At 38.2% G+C, this 15,497-nt stretch overlaps 2 protein-coding genes across 2 annotated transcripts in view; both read left to right on the top strand.

Annotated features, from left to right (window-relative positions):
* The window catches only part of LOC113465947 (alpha-1,3-mannosyl-glycoprotein 4-beta-N-acetylglucosaminyltransferase A-like), a 12,623-nt gene extending 8,252 nt beyond the window's left edge, over positions 1-4,371 (top strand). The window contains exons 3-8 of the mRNA XM_026820924.1: positions 1,243-1,376; positions 2,298-2,350; positions 2,855-3,165; positions 3,428-3,558; positions 3,818-3,925; positions 4,171-4,371. Coding sequence (XP_026676725.1) covers positions 1,293-1,376; positions 2,298-2,350; positions 2,855-3,165; positions 3,428-3,558; positions 3,818-3,925; positions 4,171-4,371 — 888 coding nt within the window. The 5' untranslated portion in view covers positions 1,243-1,292. The remainder of the gene's footprint in view (positions 1-1,242; positions 1,377-2,297; positions 2,351-2,854; positions 3,166-3,427; positions 3,559-3,817; positions 3,926-4,170) is intronic.
* LOC103505621 (alpha-1,3-mannosyl-glycoprotein 4-beta-N-acetylglucosaminyltransferase A) overlaps positions 1-12,673 on the top strand; it is a 42,457-nt gene extending 29,784 nt beyond the window's left edge. Inside the window, exons 3-13 of the mRNA XM_026820920.1 lie at positions 612-802; positions 6,032-6,167; positions 6,800-6,915; positions 7,414-7,466; positions 7,964-8,274; positions 8,990-9,120; positions 9,380-9,487; positions 9,733-9,929; positions 10,433-10,533; positions 11,010-11,125; positions 12,210-12,673. Of these exons, the coding sequence (XP_026676721.1) occupies positions 612-802; positions 6,032-6,167; positions 6,800-6,915; positions 7,414-7,466; positions 7,964-8,274; positions 8,990-9,120; positions 9,380-9,487; positions 9,733-9,929; positions 10,433-10,533; positions 11,010-11,125; positions 12,210-12,233 (1,484 nt within the window). The 3' untranslated portion in view covers positions 12,234-12,673. The remainder of the gene's footprint in view (positions 1-611; positions 803-6,031; positions 6,168-6,799; positions 6,916-7,413; positions 7,467-7,963; positions 8,275-8,989; positions 9,121-9,379; positions 9,488-9,732; positions 9,930-10,432; positions 10,534-11,009; positions 11,126-12,209) is intronic.
* The last annotated feature ends 2,824 nt before the right edge of the window (positions 12,674-15,497 follow it).

The following is a 15,497-nucleotide window of genomic DNA, read 5'->3' as shown; positions in this document are numbered from 1 at the left end:
GAAATATGAATAATGAATAATCTAATACCTGTGTAAAGAATATAATTATGTAATCTAAATCTAATGCACGAAGAGAAGCGGAGGAAAATACGAAATACCCACCTAACGATAGTTTTAAGAAGATAAAATTGACTATAGGTAAGCCATAACTATAAACGGACCCTCCAAAAACTGACCTCAAATATGCTTCGGTTCCGAAAAACTGAAAAAATGATGTAGAAAGATAATTCTATTTATTTTTATATCTCAAAGCAGGTAGGTAACAAGTGATGGATTTCAATATGAATTTGAAGATTTAAGCTCAAAAATGCTCAAAATTGATTTTTTTTTTTTTAATCGTTTATTGATGTTTTAAACAATAATTAGTTTTTAACATCGAGATGATCAAAAAAGGAAATTGAATTTAAAATGAGACTTTATAGGTCCCGCTTTCTACATATTATCAGATTTTTTTTCTCATAAGTTTTATAATTATGTATGTAGAGAGAGCCCATTATTTACTTCTCTAGCCCAATGATTATTAGAGCCCGGATTATATGAAATTGCATATTGTCATATGCAAATGCATATTATGATCTGCATATTCTCTAGGTTTCCATTTTCCATTTCAGATATAACCTCGGAAGAATCTCATCTGATGGATAGGATAGCCGATCTGCAGTTACGTCTGTCACACCTAGACGCATTGTATCGAGCTAGAGAATACGAAGCACAACTACTACATGTTCCTCATGGAGGTGGTGGAGTGGTTAGGAATAACACTCAGCGGAGTCTGGTACAAGACTTGATAGTCAGCAAAAAGGTAACTGAAGGTAGAAAGGTAGAAACACACTGTTCCACAGTAAGTTGTTATAGTTGATATTATGTGGAGGTTTGGAGGAGAAATTAGATGACAGTGGAAATAAATGGAGGTTGTTAGGAATTTAAAAATAATTATTATTAAGACTTCTTTCCGTGTTCAGACGGGTCGGCGTTTTTCGTCAGCCTCTCAGTCAGCCCTAGAGAGGATGATTGTTTTGGACTAACATTTGGTAGGTATTGGCTAAAAAAGTTACCTACATATCAAGACTCTCAAAATGATTTATAAAACAAAGGCTCTATTTATGCTTCCTGCAATTCACACAATCCCATAATTAATTGATTATAATAAAGCTTTCCATTGTTTATTCCAATAATTTATTATTTTCATGTCGAATTTGGTAACATAATAACATTGCATTGTTTGATTGTATATTTTTTCAGTATCACTCTCCATCGGTCTACCTACTGTAAAGCGACTCAATCAAACCTATATGTTTGCCACACTGAAGAATGTGCTGGATGCTATGTCCCCGGAAGAGAAGGAAGACTGTGTTGTCATTGTGTTCATAGGAGAGGTAAGGGGGTCGAGTACATAAAAAGCCCACTGGCTTAGTGCGCGGTCACAACGGCGACCATGGACCATATACTTCAATGAAAAAAAAAAAAAAAAAAAAAAAACTTATGAAATTCGCAAATTATCGAATTCATCGTAATTGAATGAAATACCTAGCCATTTTATGCATTCAATACTAGTTATCATCTCCCTATATGTTTCAGTATCATTCATCCTAGCCATTTTATGCATTCAATACAAATTATCATCTCCCTATATGTTTCAGTATCACTCTCCATCGGTCTACCTACTGTAAAGCGACTCAATCAAACCTATATGTTTGCCACACTGAAGAATGTGCTGGATGCCATGTCCCCGGAAGAGAAGGAAGACTGTGTTGTCATTGTGTTCATAGGAGAGGTAAGGGGTCGAGTACATAAAAAGCCCACTGGCTTAGTGCGCGGTCACAACGGCGACCATAGACCATTGACCTTCACCAAGACCATCGCCGAAAAAATACTCGATTTCTTGATTTTCTGCTACGGTCGGTATTATGGTCAAGACTCCGTTGAGGACGCTTCTATTCATTAGCATGGATTGTTTATTTTCTCTTGGGTCGGTACTAGGCTATGGTCCATGATCGGTTCTCGGTTATGCACGCCTACTTAGGTGTCGAGTCAAACAACCCTATTTGAGGACGCTTCTATTCATTAGCATGGATTGTTTATTTTCTCTTGGGTCGGTACTAGGCTATGGTCCATGATCGGTTCTCGGTTATGGACGCCTACTTAGGTGTCGAGTCAAACAACCCTAAAAGTTGGGTTAAGCTTATAGGTGCGAATCTACAAAAGGTGTCGAGTGGATTGGAACACATCACATGCGTTCAGGCACACTCTTAATTACCTACCTATTGATTTATATTTTACTTCTTTTGTTGTTCCAGACAGACGAGACGTATGTCACCCAAGTTGCAAATGAAATCCTGTCTGTTCCACAGTAAGTTGTTATAGTTGATATTATGTGGAGGTTTGGAGGAGAAATTAGATGACAGTGGAAATAAATGGAGGTTGTTAGGGCTTTAAAAATAATTACTATCAAGAATCTCGTGATCTTCTTCCCGTGTTCAGACGGGTCGGCGTTTTTCGTCAGCCTCTCAGTCAGCCCTAGAGAGAATGATTGTTTTGGACTAACATTTGGTATTGGCTAAAAAAAGTTACCTACATATCAAGACTCTCAAAATGATTTATAAAACAAAGGCTCTATTTATGCTTCCTGCAATTCACACAATCCCATAATTCATTGATTAAAATAAAGCTTTCCATTGTTTATTCCAATAATTTATTATTTTCATGTCGAATTTGGTAACATGATAACATTGCATTGTTTGATTGTATATTTACAAATAAAGAAAGAAAGTCTTTGTTAAAAAAATATAAAAAAATAAAATTAAAAATAAATGATAATAAAATAAATAAATAAAAATAATCACCTTATTTACAGATTTGTCGAGGCAATCAACTCAGGGCTGGTCGATGTGTTGGCACCCCACCCCTCCTACTATCCGGACCTGAGCAAGCTGAGACCGACCCTGGGAGACAGTATGGACCGCGTACGGTGGCGCTCGAAACAGAACCTGGACTTTGCGTACCTCATGATGTTTGCGCAAGAGCGCGCACTGTTCTATATGCAACTGGAAGATGATGTGCTCGCTAAGGACGGGTTTGTGACGCGCGTCAAAAAGTTTGCGTATGCGCAAAGTGCGCATAACAGTCAGTGGTTCGTGCTGGACTTCTGTCAGCTTGGGTTTATTGGTAGGTGATGCTGAGATTAACCTTTTTGAAATATTACATGTGATTCGAATAGATTTTTTTCCGAGTGTAAAGTTGCGTATGTGTGCTGCGGCAGAACATACCACAAACGGACCGCGGTATAACTGCTACAAAATTCAACGTGCTGTTGTTGACTGAAGATTCGTGTCAACCTGACAGTCAATGTAATAGAACTACATTACAATAATACTAAACCTTTTCTTCCATTTATCTCAAGTTCTCTCTCTCTATTCCATCATTCCAGGTAAATTGTTCCACAGTACAGATCTGCCCTCTCTCATCCAGATATTTCTTCTCCTCTACAATGATAAACCCGTGGACTGGTTACTAGAAGGTTTCATCAACTTCAAACTGTGCAGCTCCGAGAAAGATCAGGTGAGTGACTTGATGGACGGAATTTAATAACTTACCCTTTCCCGGATGGAATTTGGTAAAGTAAACCGGACTTGGGACGAAATTTAATAAAGAAAATTTGTTTGGGATGAAATTCAATAAAGAAAACTAACTTGTTTGGGATGAAATTCATAAAAGGAAATCAGTTTGGGACGAAATTCTGTATCATCCGATTGAAATAGTCTTAATTGTTTGTTAGGTACTTGGACGGACTACTGACCATTTGATTTTTCTTCTCCAGAGTGACTGCAAGAAACGAGCAGAGAACGTATGGCTCCACCATAAGCCATCTCTATTCCAGCACATTGGGACAGTGTCCTCTCTCAAAGGCAAAGTTCAAAAACTGAGGGTAAGTTCTAACCAAAACGAATTAGGTAGGTGCCTTAGTATATTTGAAAGTTTGTCTGTCTGACTGACTGAATGAACGAATGCAAGAAGACATTATTTTTTCAGCTTATTGTTTCATTACAAATTTTCATCAGTAAATGGGTTTTTTTTTTCAAATTAAATTGATTCCAAATTGATTAAATTGATTGACAAATGGAGTTTGCCTGAAGGCATGTGATGTGTTCCAATCCACTCTTTGTTCTACAGGACAAGCAGTTTGGTAAAATCCCGCTGTTCTTCCCTCACAATAACCCACCAGCCGAGGTAGGCTCTACAATCAAAGCTTACAAAGAGCACACTCTCAAGAGGGCCTACTTGGGCGAAACGTTCTTCTGGGGTCTTCTGCCTCAGCCTAACGATATTCTGTCGTTCCGATTTCGACCACCAGGGGTCAAACTGAAAAGGTAAGGAGAAGATTTTGTAAGGTGCATTTCTCCATTAGATTTCTGAAAGTTCCTCCCTAGCAACATCGATGGTTAGGTAATTGTTGGCCTTACGGTATAACGTACGATATATCGTAAGACCTACAATTACCCAATCAAAAATGTTGTTAGGGCTATTTCTTCCTTATACCTACATATAAAGAGTGGGGAGGGGCATTTTGTTCTACAATACCTATCAAAAACTTTTACAGTTGATATACAAATTTCTTGACCCCGCCGGGAATCGAACCCGGGTCTCCCGCGTGCAAGGCGAGCGCAGTGACCACTACGCCATGGGAGCTGCGTTAACTAAAGATTTGACCTTTTAATAAGGCCACGTTACTTAAGTTTTACTAAGCACTATTAAAGCTTAGATACTACTCGTCTCGTGTAGGTAAACACTACTGGCAGGTGGCAGCCAGTAACATTCCAGTCAAGTCGGATAAAATACACTTCTGTATCCAAATGAAACCAACCACCTAACTGATAACTGGACTGAAATGATACCTACTTGATTACTGAAATGGTCCGTGTTTAAACGAGACCAGTGGTACCTGCTGATGACTGTTTGCCATAGCTTTCAAATCTCGATAGATCACACCATGTTAAACAACGTTGTACTTGGTTGGTATCTGGATACAATCATGTCAATACATTTTTCATTGGTTTCCGGTTTCCGGACATGGATATCTAGGATGTCATGTTAACAAAACATTGACGAATTTCAAAAGAAATTAATACCAAAAAGTTACCAGAGATGTGTCGAATTTTATTATGTTAGAAAAATACAAAGTATCTCTTTTTTTTTCAATTGTTAATACTAAGATTTTTTACAACAATAAATTATACAATAGGTACTTACCTACCTACTTACCTATATGTATGGAATATTACCTATTATTACCCAAGTATGTATAATTGTTAATGCTTGTCCTGTCCTGTTAGGTAATTCTTCCACAGAAAGACGGAATTTTTCGACACCTGTTTTATCTCTCTCTTTCTTCTTCATTTCTCTCTCTCTCTCTCTCATGTAGCAATAACCTTGGCGCGGAGGCCAGGGCATCAGGGCAACAAAATGCTTGGAATTTGGAACATTCACCCCCGACTATCTATTGACCGAGGGGCCCAGGCGAAACCTTGCGGGTTCCCCCCAAATAGGATATATGCTACTTTAGGTCATTACTTTCGGCAAGTGCGGAGTTCTACTAGTTACTAGACCAACATGAATTCTATCAAGCAAAGAGTCAAAACACCTTCGACTTTGTCGGGAGTCGAACCTGCTACCTCTGGCATGCCATACGCACTGGTGCATGTTATTCGGACTGTACATGTTATTTACATGCTCCAGCTCCGGCGTGCCGAGTCATACGTACTGTGCGTGCACTAAAGTAACCAACTCCCATAATAAAGTAGGTGATTTCGTTCATGATAGCCACACGATACTGCCCTAACGTCACAGGAGCTCACGTGACGTAACAGTAGTGTAGTTCACTCTAATGTAGAGATCATTCAGAGAAAGAGCCCTTATGAGTCTGATAAATTTTGCCCCGGGCATCAAACCTGCGACCTAGCGCTTCCAAAGTAGGCGCCACCTTCCAAGCTATCTATCAGGGTACCTAGCTTACAGTGTATTTCGTTGGTTCTAGGTATCATGGGTTCTCAGTGAGAATGACTCGGTGCAGTCAATTCGACCTCCGTCTATCTTTCAGTTCCTACCTCATCTATTGGATAATCCTCATAGTCTACAACCTAACCTGTTGATCTCAAAGAAGCGAACAGGAGGTGAGATGATATTTCATTTTTGAATTCGATTTTTACAATCAGACTGCATGAAAAATCGCTTCTGCGTAACTGTAAAATTTCTGTAGGCTAGTAGGAGCAGAAATTGGGTAGCTTGACTCGCTTATTATAGGTACCTTACACAATCATTAGTAATGTCATTATTTCCAAGTAATGATGATGAAAAATCAGAAAATCCGGAATTCCATCATTAGTAATGACATTACATTACTAATGATCATGTAAGGTACCTCTTAGGAGTCTTAGGTGTAGGTATTTTCCTTTCTGAAAACTTTCGGAAACGGAACCGGTTCTCTTTGGAAACTGAAATGGCGCCAGTATTAAACCATAGGAAATCCAAGATGGTCCACCATCGGAATCTGTTCCACGGACCAAACACACGGACCAAATGTTTGCGAAAGGAAAATTCATCTCTTGTCGCCGCCCACCGCGCCGAATGTAGGTATGGTAAACTCCTCGTCACGTTAAATACTCCTACCTCAAAAAAAAAAAAAAAAAAAAAAAAAACTATAAAACACCCAAAAAACCACATCATCGTAGGTAATTGGAATGTGAAAATACCTAGCCATTTTATGCATTCAATTCACAAGTTATATTCTCCCCATATGTTTCAGTATCACTCTCCATCGGTCTACCCACTGTAAAGCGACTCAATCAAACCTATATGTTTGCCACACTGAAGAATGTGCTGGATGCTATGTTCCCGGAAGAGAAGAGAAGACTTTGTGTTGTATTGTGTTCAATAGGAGAAGTGTAAGGGAGTCGAGTACATAAAAAGCCCACTGTCTTAGTGGGCGCGGTCACAACGGTCGACATGGGACGATCATAGGACCATTGGGGGACCTCACCAAGACCATCGCCGGAAAAAATACTCGATTTCTTGATTTTCTGCTGACGGTCGGTACTTTATTGGTCAAGACTCCGTTTGAGGACGGTTCTATTCATTAGCATGGTTTGGTTTATTTTCTCTTGGGTCGGTACTAACTATGTGTCCATGATCGGTTTCTCGGTTATGGACGCTACTTTAGTTGGTCGAGTCAAAGCAACCCTTAAAGGTTGGGTTAAGCTTATTAGAATCTACAAAGTATCCCTCCGGTTGTTGTGTTGAGAGAGGAGTGTGGGAATTACGCAAAAGCGTGTCGAGTGGGATTGAACCATCACATGGTTCAGCACACTCTGTATAATTACCTACCTATTGATTTATATTTTACTTCTTTTGTTGTTCCAGACAGACGAGACGTATGTCACCCAAGTTGCAAATGAAATCCTGTCTGTTCCACAGTAAGTTGTTATAGTTGATATTATGTGGAGGTTTGGAGGAGAAATTAGATGACAGTGGAAATAAATGGAGGTTGTTAGGAATTTAAAAATAATTATTATTAAGACTTCTTTCCGTGTTCAGACGGGTCGGCGTTTTTCGTCAGCCTCTCAGTCAGCCCTAGAGAGGATGATTGTTTTGGACTAACATTTGGTAGGTATTGGCTAAAAAAGTTACCTACATATCAAGACTCTCAAAATGATTTATAAAACAAAGGCTCTATTTATGCTTCCTGCAATTCACACAATCCCATAATTAATTGATTATAATAAAGCTTTCCATTGTTTATTCCAATAATTTATTATTTTCATGTCGAATTTGGTAACATAATAACATTGCATTGTTTGATTGTATATTTACAAATAAAGAAAGAAAGTCTTTGTTAAAAAAATATAAAAAAATAAAATTAAAAATAAATGATAATAAAATAAATAAATAAAAATAATCACCTTATTTACAGATTTGTCGAGGCAATCAACTCAGGGCTGGTCGATGTGTTGGCACCCCACCCCTCCTACTATCCGGACCTGAGCAAGCTGAGACCGACCCTGGGAGACAGTATGGACCGCGTACGGTGGCGCTCGAAACAGAACCTGGACTTTGCGTACCTCATGATGTTTGCGCAAGAGCGCGCACTGTTCTATATGCAACTGGAAGATGATGTGCTCGCTAAGGAGGGGTTTGTGACGCGCGTCAAAAAGTTTGCGTATGCGCAAAGTGCGCATAACAGTCAGTGGTTCGTGCTGGACTTCTGCCAGCTTGGGTTTATAGGTAGGTGATGCTGAGATTAACCTTTTTGAAATATTACATGTGATTCGAATAGATTTTTTTCCGAGTGTAAAGTCGCGTATGTGTGCTGCGGCAAACATACCACAAACGGACCGCGGTATAACTGCTACAAATGTTTCCTTTAAAATTCAACGTGCTGTTGTTGACTGAAGATTTGTGTCAACCTGACAACTCCGCTTTCAAGTCAATGTAATAGAACTAGGTACATTACAATAATACTATACCTTTCCTTTTTTTTTTTTTTTTTTTTTTTTTTTTTTTTTTGGGCCCCTTTTTTTTTTTTTTTTTTTTTTTGGTAGGTAAACGATATTGTTTATTTAATATTTAACATAATAAAACGTTGCTTGCCTCACAGAATATCGAGTATGTTTTTTTTTTTTCAGGGCATCATTATTTGATTTTTCTTAAAATAACAACAGTTCAATTAAAAACAACCCGCACCATCTTCGCATCCCAAACCTCTTGCCCTCTTCCTTGTACCTCTGATCCTCATGCTTATTGTTCTAATGATTGAGATTTGACATTTAGTTCTCAACCAACCCAAAACTTGAGCATAGCTCCGGTTTCATTTCATACATAATCTGTCCGCAGTTCTCTTCAGGAAGCTCATATATTCCATACCAATGGCACAATCGCATGACAATATCAAGGGGGTGAAAGTTATCTCAAGTTCTCTCTCTCTATTCCATCATTCCAGGTAAATTGTTCCACAGTACAGATCTGCCCTCTCTCATCCAGATATTTCTTCTCCTCTATAATGATAAACCCGTGGATTGGTTACTAGAAGGTTTCATCAACTTCAAACTGTGCAGCTCCGAGAAAGATCAGGTGAGTGACTTGATGGACGGAATTTAATAACTTACCCTTTCCCGGATGGAATTTGGTAAAGTAAACCGGACTTGGGACGAAATTTAATAAAGAAAATTTGTTTGGGATGAAATTCAATAAAGAAAACTAACTTGTTTGGGATGAAATTCATAAAAGGAAATCAGTTTGGGACGAAATTCTGTATCATCCAATTGAAATAGTCTTAATTGTTTGTTTGTTACTTGGACGGACTACTGACCATTTGATTTTTCTTCTCCAGAGTGACTGCAAGAAACGAGCAGAGAACGTATGGCTCCACCATAAGCCATCTCTATTCCAGCACATTGGGACAGTGTCCTCTCTCAAAGGCAAAGTTCAAAAACTGAGGGTAAGTTCTAACCAAAACGAATTAGGTAGGTGCCTTAGTATATTTGAAAGTTTGTCTGTCTGACTGACTGAATGAACGAATGCAAGAAGACATTATTTTTTCAGCTTATTGTTTCATTACAAATTTTCATCAGTAAATGGGTTTTTTTTTTCAAATTAAATTGATTCCAAATTGATTAAATTGATTGACAAATGGAGTTTGCCTGAAGGCATGTGATGTGTTCCAATCCACTCTTTGTTCTACAGGACAAGCAGTTTGGTAAAATCCCGCTGTTCTTCCCTCACAATAACCCACCAGCCGAGGTAGGCTCTACAATCAAAGCTTACAAAGAGCACACTCTCAAGAGGGCCTACTTGGGCGAAACGTTCTTCTGGGGTCTTCTGCCTCAGCCTAACGATATTCTGTCGTTCCGATTTCGACCACCAGGGGTCAAACTGAAAAGGTAAGGAGAAGATTTTGTAAGGTGCATTTCTCCATTAGATTTCTGAAAGTTCCTCCCTAGCAACATCGATGGTTAGGTAATTGTTGGCCTTACGGTATAACGTACGATATATCGTAAGACCTACAATTACCCAATCAAAAATGTTGTTAGGGCTATTTCTTCCTTATACCTACATATAAAGAGTGGGGAGGGGCATTCTGTTCTACAATACCTATCAAAAACTTTTACAGTTGATAAAAATCGCTTTTTTTATATTTGAGGGGACAGATTTTTTTTTTTTTTTTTTTTTTTTTTTTTTTTTGCTGTACTATTAAATAATTAATTAACTTTTGCTGTTGTAATAATTTTTGTCCATTCAATTTGGGACTCAATCGAACCTTTTCGGAGTCCGTAGGAATTTTTTTTCAGAGCGGGTTCTACAGTTTTCAGAACCACACTAGCATTCGTTCTTGTCCAAACATACGCCACACTAAGCGTTGCTTAACCGATGTGTTCTGTTTCAGGGTAGTGTTCCGGAGTGGTAATGCTGAACACCCATCTGATATGTTGTACAATACAAGTGTAGTGGCCTTACTAGCCGATAGTAATGAAACAGTTACCATTGGTAAGTATCGGTCTGTTAATAGAGATGAAAGTCCCTGCTTCTCAGCTGCCCTCATAATACATATTGAATGTACAACTGCACAGGCACACTAAAGTAACCAACAGTGGATGGAATAGGACAATCTTATGAACGCCGTGAAAATAATTGAGTATACAATGTGAAATACATGATTAGTGGAGATGCTCATTTTCATTTGAACTTTTAGGCAAGGTACCTGGTAGATAGGGAGCCAGCTCAGTTATCTCGTTTGGTAGTGCGTCTGCCTTGTAAGCGCTAGGTCGCGGGTTCGATTCGGGGCGTATTTTATCCTTAGCAGATAAAATTCTTTCTTAGAACGGCTGGGTTTCTCCTATCCTGTCTTCCTTCTCTCTTTGTCTTCGAGACGAGAAGAGATTAGCAATTATAGTTCCCTCTATTAAACATGAAAAATATGTACATGTACTTATTAAATCTATGAGCTTATATTTTAATTACAGGGAAGTTCAACAACTGGGGTACAGTGGATGAATATGTAGAAGAAGGTTCTGAGCTAGTGGCGGAGTTACAACTCATTGTACTTAGTGAATCTGACAACTGGGTCATCCTGAGTGAGGTGAGTGATTCCTCCTTCTTCCATGATAACTTACCATCCCCCACTGTAATATTGTACCCAGATTACATAGGCCAGGGGTTTCCAACCATCGGCCCGCGGGCCACGTGGCCCGCCAGACCAACTGAAACTGACCCCCTTTAGTGTTCAGCTACAATTAGGAGAATACTGTTTGAAAAGTTTCGCCTGCGGCACTCAAAATTCGATCGGACTCCATTTCTAAGAAGTTGGGGGGTGGGGGGGGGTGCTCCCCTATGTACATATGTGGCCCGCGAAGTACCTCCGAAGTCCGAATGTAGCATGTGGCCCGCATACACATGGAAGTTGGAAACCCCTGATATAGGCGATTCCTTTGCGTATAAATCAACAACACGTGCCGCACCCCAAGAAACGCCAGACCAAAAATCTAGCATCATTAATTGCTACAGCTACAGCAGACGATTCCTTTTAATGAACTTGAGATCTCTTGTATGTAGGTAAGGGGCAAATATTCTAACTCACATACTTTGCATAGGTACCCCTTGTCAACAAAAATAATAACAACAACACAAGTGCTACATTAGACTCTTATGTTCTGTGTTTACCCATTATGTAGTATGTTCTTCATCAGAGGGGCTATAAGCTATAGCCTATACCAGTTACAATACTTAACAGTTATGTGTTGGGTGCACATAAAAAACACTAGGAAGTGTTGAACTTTTAAGAGTCATAACTTTGAGGTTCTGCCATTTTGAATCGGGATAGAATATGACAAATTTAAATAGCCTATGTCACCCTCAGTACTCTTCCCAACAACCACAAATAATTTCATCCAAATCGGTCAAGCCGTTTTTTTGTGAAAAGAGGATAACAAAAGGTCCATCAGAGTAACAGCGCCGTCGTTATTTTCATAGTATAACTTCTCGCTGTCTCTTATTTTGAAAAAATGTTATATCTTTTTCTACGTTTCTACAGAAAATTTAAAAGGTTCTCTAATTTTATTTATTAAGATTATTTTATGGTGGTCATCGAACCCGAGATCTTCTGCATGACAAGCAAGCCCATTTCCTCTGGACTAACCACGCCCCATTTCTTCTTCGCTTTCCAGATCCAGATTGATACGTACAGTTGACCCCAGTACATGGATAATAAGAAAGCTACAGCTGCGTTTAAAACCCGCTTCAAATTCCCCTTACCATGTCGTCGGTTTTCAAATTGTTAAAACCGAAAATGATGAATTTGTTTCTAAAGTTCAATTTGTTGATGTACTTTGGAACATCAGGTGAAATGGACAGGAGGGCGTGGGTTCGATCTCAGCCGAGGCATGAAACTTTCTCCTTATTTATATGAGACTTACACCCATATTTATGAACAAAATGCTGGCTCTCAGCAAGTGCTCAAGTATCAATTCTAAACATCTGATTGGCCAAAATTTGTTTAAGACTGATCTGAGATCGAGAATTTTTGTTCATAAATACGAGTGTTAGACCCGCTAATTATGGATCTCCAAGGGTGAGGTGGTAGAGAATGCATCGTTGAAATCTCATCTATTGGTTACCTTCCATCGATCGCAAAGAGACGAAATCCTATGATGACGTAATCTCGTGAGCATAGTCTCAAGGCATTTGATTGGTCAATTTTGACTTGAGACTGATCTAAGAACGATCATTCTTGTTCATAAATACGAGTGTTAGACCCGCTAATTATGGATCTCCAAGGGTGAGGTGGTATAGAGAATGCATCGTTGAAATCTCATCTAGTAGTTACCTTCCATCGATCCCCAAGAGACGAAATCCTATGATGACGTAATCTCGTGAGGACAATATTGAAGAACTGAGTAAAAAAAAAAAAAAAAAAAAAAACATCAGCCTTATCCTATGTACTTAATTTTTTTGTTATTGTGCTGTGATATTTATATTTTTTGTACCTATTTTCAAAATATAATAATAGTGTTAAATTATTGTTTATACCCAATTACCCACCACAAGCTATGTTTATCCCCATACAAGTAAAGCTGACACTGAAATTTTGTAAATTGTTGCTGATATAAAATATTCTAGACTTACTAGGCTTAGGCTTAGTAATTGATTTGTAGTACCTTTTTATTTGAGGATCATTGTACTTAAATTGATGTTGAAATAATGACGTCATCAAACTAAGAGATATTGTGTACGTCTATAGGTATATAGGTATATATTCTAGACACCTGTATACCTATTATGTTTAAGGAAGGACGGTTCCTAAAGGTGCTTCTCAGTGCGCGTCCACAATGGCGACCATGGACCATCGCCCGAGACCATCGACCCAAGCACCAGTGTGTCCACAACGGAGCCTGAAAAATTGAAAAGAAAAAAAAAAAAAAAAAAAAAACATCAGCCTTATCCTATGTACTTAATTTTTATCCTAGCCTTATCCTATGTACTTAATTTTTTTGTTATTGTGCTGTGATATTTATATTTTTTTGTACCTATTTTCAAATTATAATAATAGTGTTAAATTATTGTTTATACCCAATTACCCACCATAAGCTATGTTTACCCCCATACAAGTAAAGGTGACACTGAAATTTTGTAATTTGTTGCTGACATAAAACATTCTAGGCTTACTAGGCTTAGGCTTAGTAATTGATTTGTAGTACCTTTTTATTTGAGGATCATTGTACTTAAATGGATGTTGAAATAATGACGTCATCAAAGTAAGAGATATTGTGTACGTGTCTATATAGGTACATAGGTATATATTCTAGACACCTGCATATATTATGTTTAAGGACGGACGGTTCCTAAAGGTGCTTCTCAGTGCGCGTCCACAACGGCGACCATGGACCATCGACCATGGACCAATTGCCGAGACCATCGACCCAAGCACCAGTGTGTCCACAACGGAGCCTGGAACCTCCTGCTTAATTAGATACGCTTGAAAATTTCGAGGTTAGAATGTTATCAAAAATGTATACAAAACCATCGATTATTGCAGAAATACTCAGCTCAATTTCTTCATTTTCTGCGAGGGTCGGTGCTATGGTCATTGGTCAAGGCTTCTATATTCATTTTAGTACCTATGGTTTGTTTATTTTCTCTTGGGTTGGTACTAGGCTAGGGTCGATAGTCGGTTCTCCGTTGTGGACGTCTACTAAGATACTACAGTCGATCGGCATCAGTTGGAACTCCTATCTCATACAGGTACCTAAATCCCAACTGAATAAAATTGTAGGTTTTATAACATTACCTAGAAATAAGGAAAGTAAAAATAATTTGTACCTATTAATAAAATTATTATTAGGCAGCTTTGAATTGTTTAGATATTTGCATTGTTTAGATAATTTTTAGAAGCACATTGCATAAATTTTGGTTGAATATAGGTGGATAGTTGCTATTTGCTATTAAATTTATTGTAGGTGCCTATTATCTACTTTTCAATCTAGGTAGGTAGATACCTAAATAGTTTTGTATCTAGGTAATTACCAATATTAGGTACCTAAATAGTAAAATATTAATATGTCATATTGGTTTTATTTAACTAAAGATATATTGAAAAAACAAACATGTAATACGAACTTTCCAAATGGAATTCAATCGAATTCTAATTAAAATTCAGACAAGATATTGACAGAGTAGTTTAATTTATCCAACGAAGCCACAGAAATGCTGAATATTGTTGAATGAGGTCTCTTCTTTCCTATCATTTTCTAAATATCTAAATGAACAAGAAGTACTGGACAGTAACCGGAGCCTACTCCTTGAGCAATAAGCTTGTTCTTTCCTTCGGAATTTTATCATTTTGGATTTCCTATGGCTTAGGAGAAGAGCTATCACACCAAAAGAGGAGACAAAAACTTCAGAAGAGGGGAAATACCGAAAGGAAAATGAAACTTAACTGGGTAAACCGTGCAAGAGTTCGCACCGGACAAGAATTCGCACCTAGCACTTACAATTCTATTCTATTGCCGGGCGGGAATCGAACCCGCGGCCTAGCGCTTACAAGGCAGACGCACTACCAACTAAGCTAACTAGGCTGGCTTTTCTCTATCTTTTCGTCCGAAGTTTTCGTCATACTTAAGTGTCATAAGTTGATAACCATAACTTTTGCGAAATGTGAAGTTCTTCCTGAAAGTTCAATTTTTAATTTGTATCGAATTGAAAATTGACTGTAAAATGTAACAAGTTTGAATTTCATGGAAAATGCAAGGTAACTGAAACCCCGATGAATATTGAAAAAACAAACATGTAATACGAACTTTCCAAATGGAATTCAATCGAATTCTAATTAAAATTCAGACAAGATATTGACAGAGTTTAATTTATCCAACGAAGCCACAGAAATGCTGAATATTGCTCAATGAGGTCTCTTCTTTCCTATCATTTTCTAAATATCTAAATTAACAAGAAGTACGGGA

The sequence above is a fragment of the Diaphorina citri genome, unplaced genomic scaffold (assembly GCF_000475195.1).
Source record: "Diaphorina citri unplaced genomic scaffold, Diaci psyllid genome assembly version 1.1 scaffold185, whole genome shotgun sequence".
In the NCBI taxonomy this organism is placed as follows: Eukaryota; Metazoa; Arthropoda; class Insecta; order Hemiptera; family Psyllidae; genus Diaphorina; species Diaphorina citri.
The sequence above is the reverse complement of the archived record's forward strand: the minus strand, read 5'-3'. Positions and strand labels throughout refer to the sequence as shown.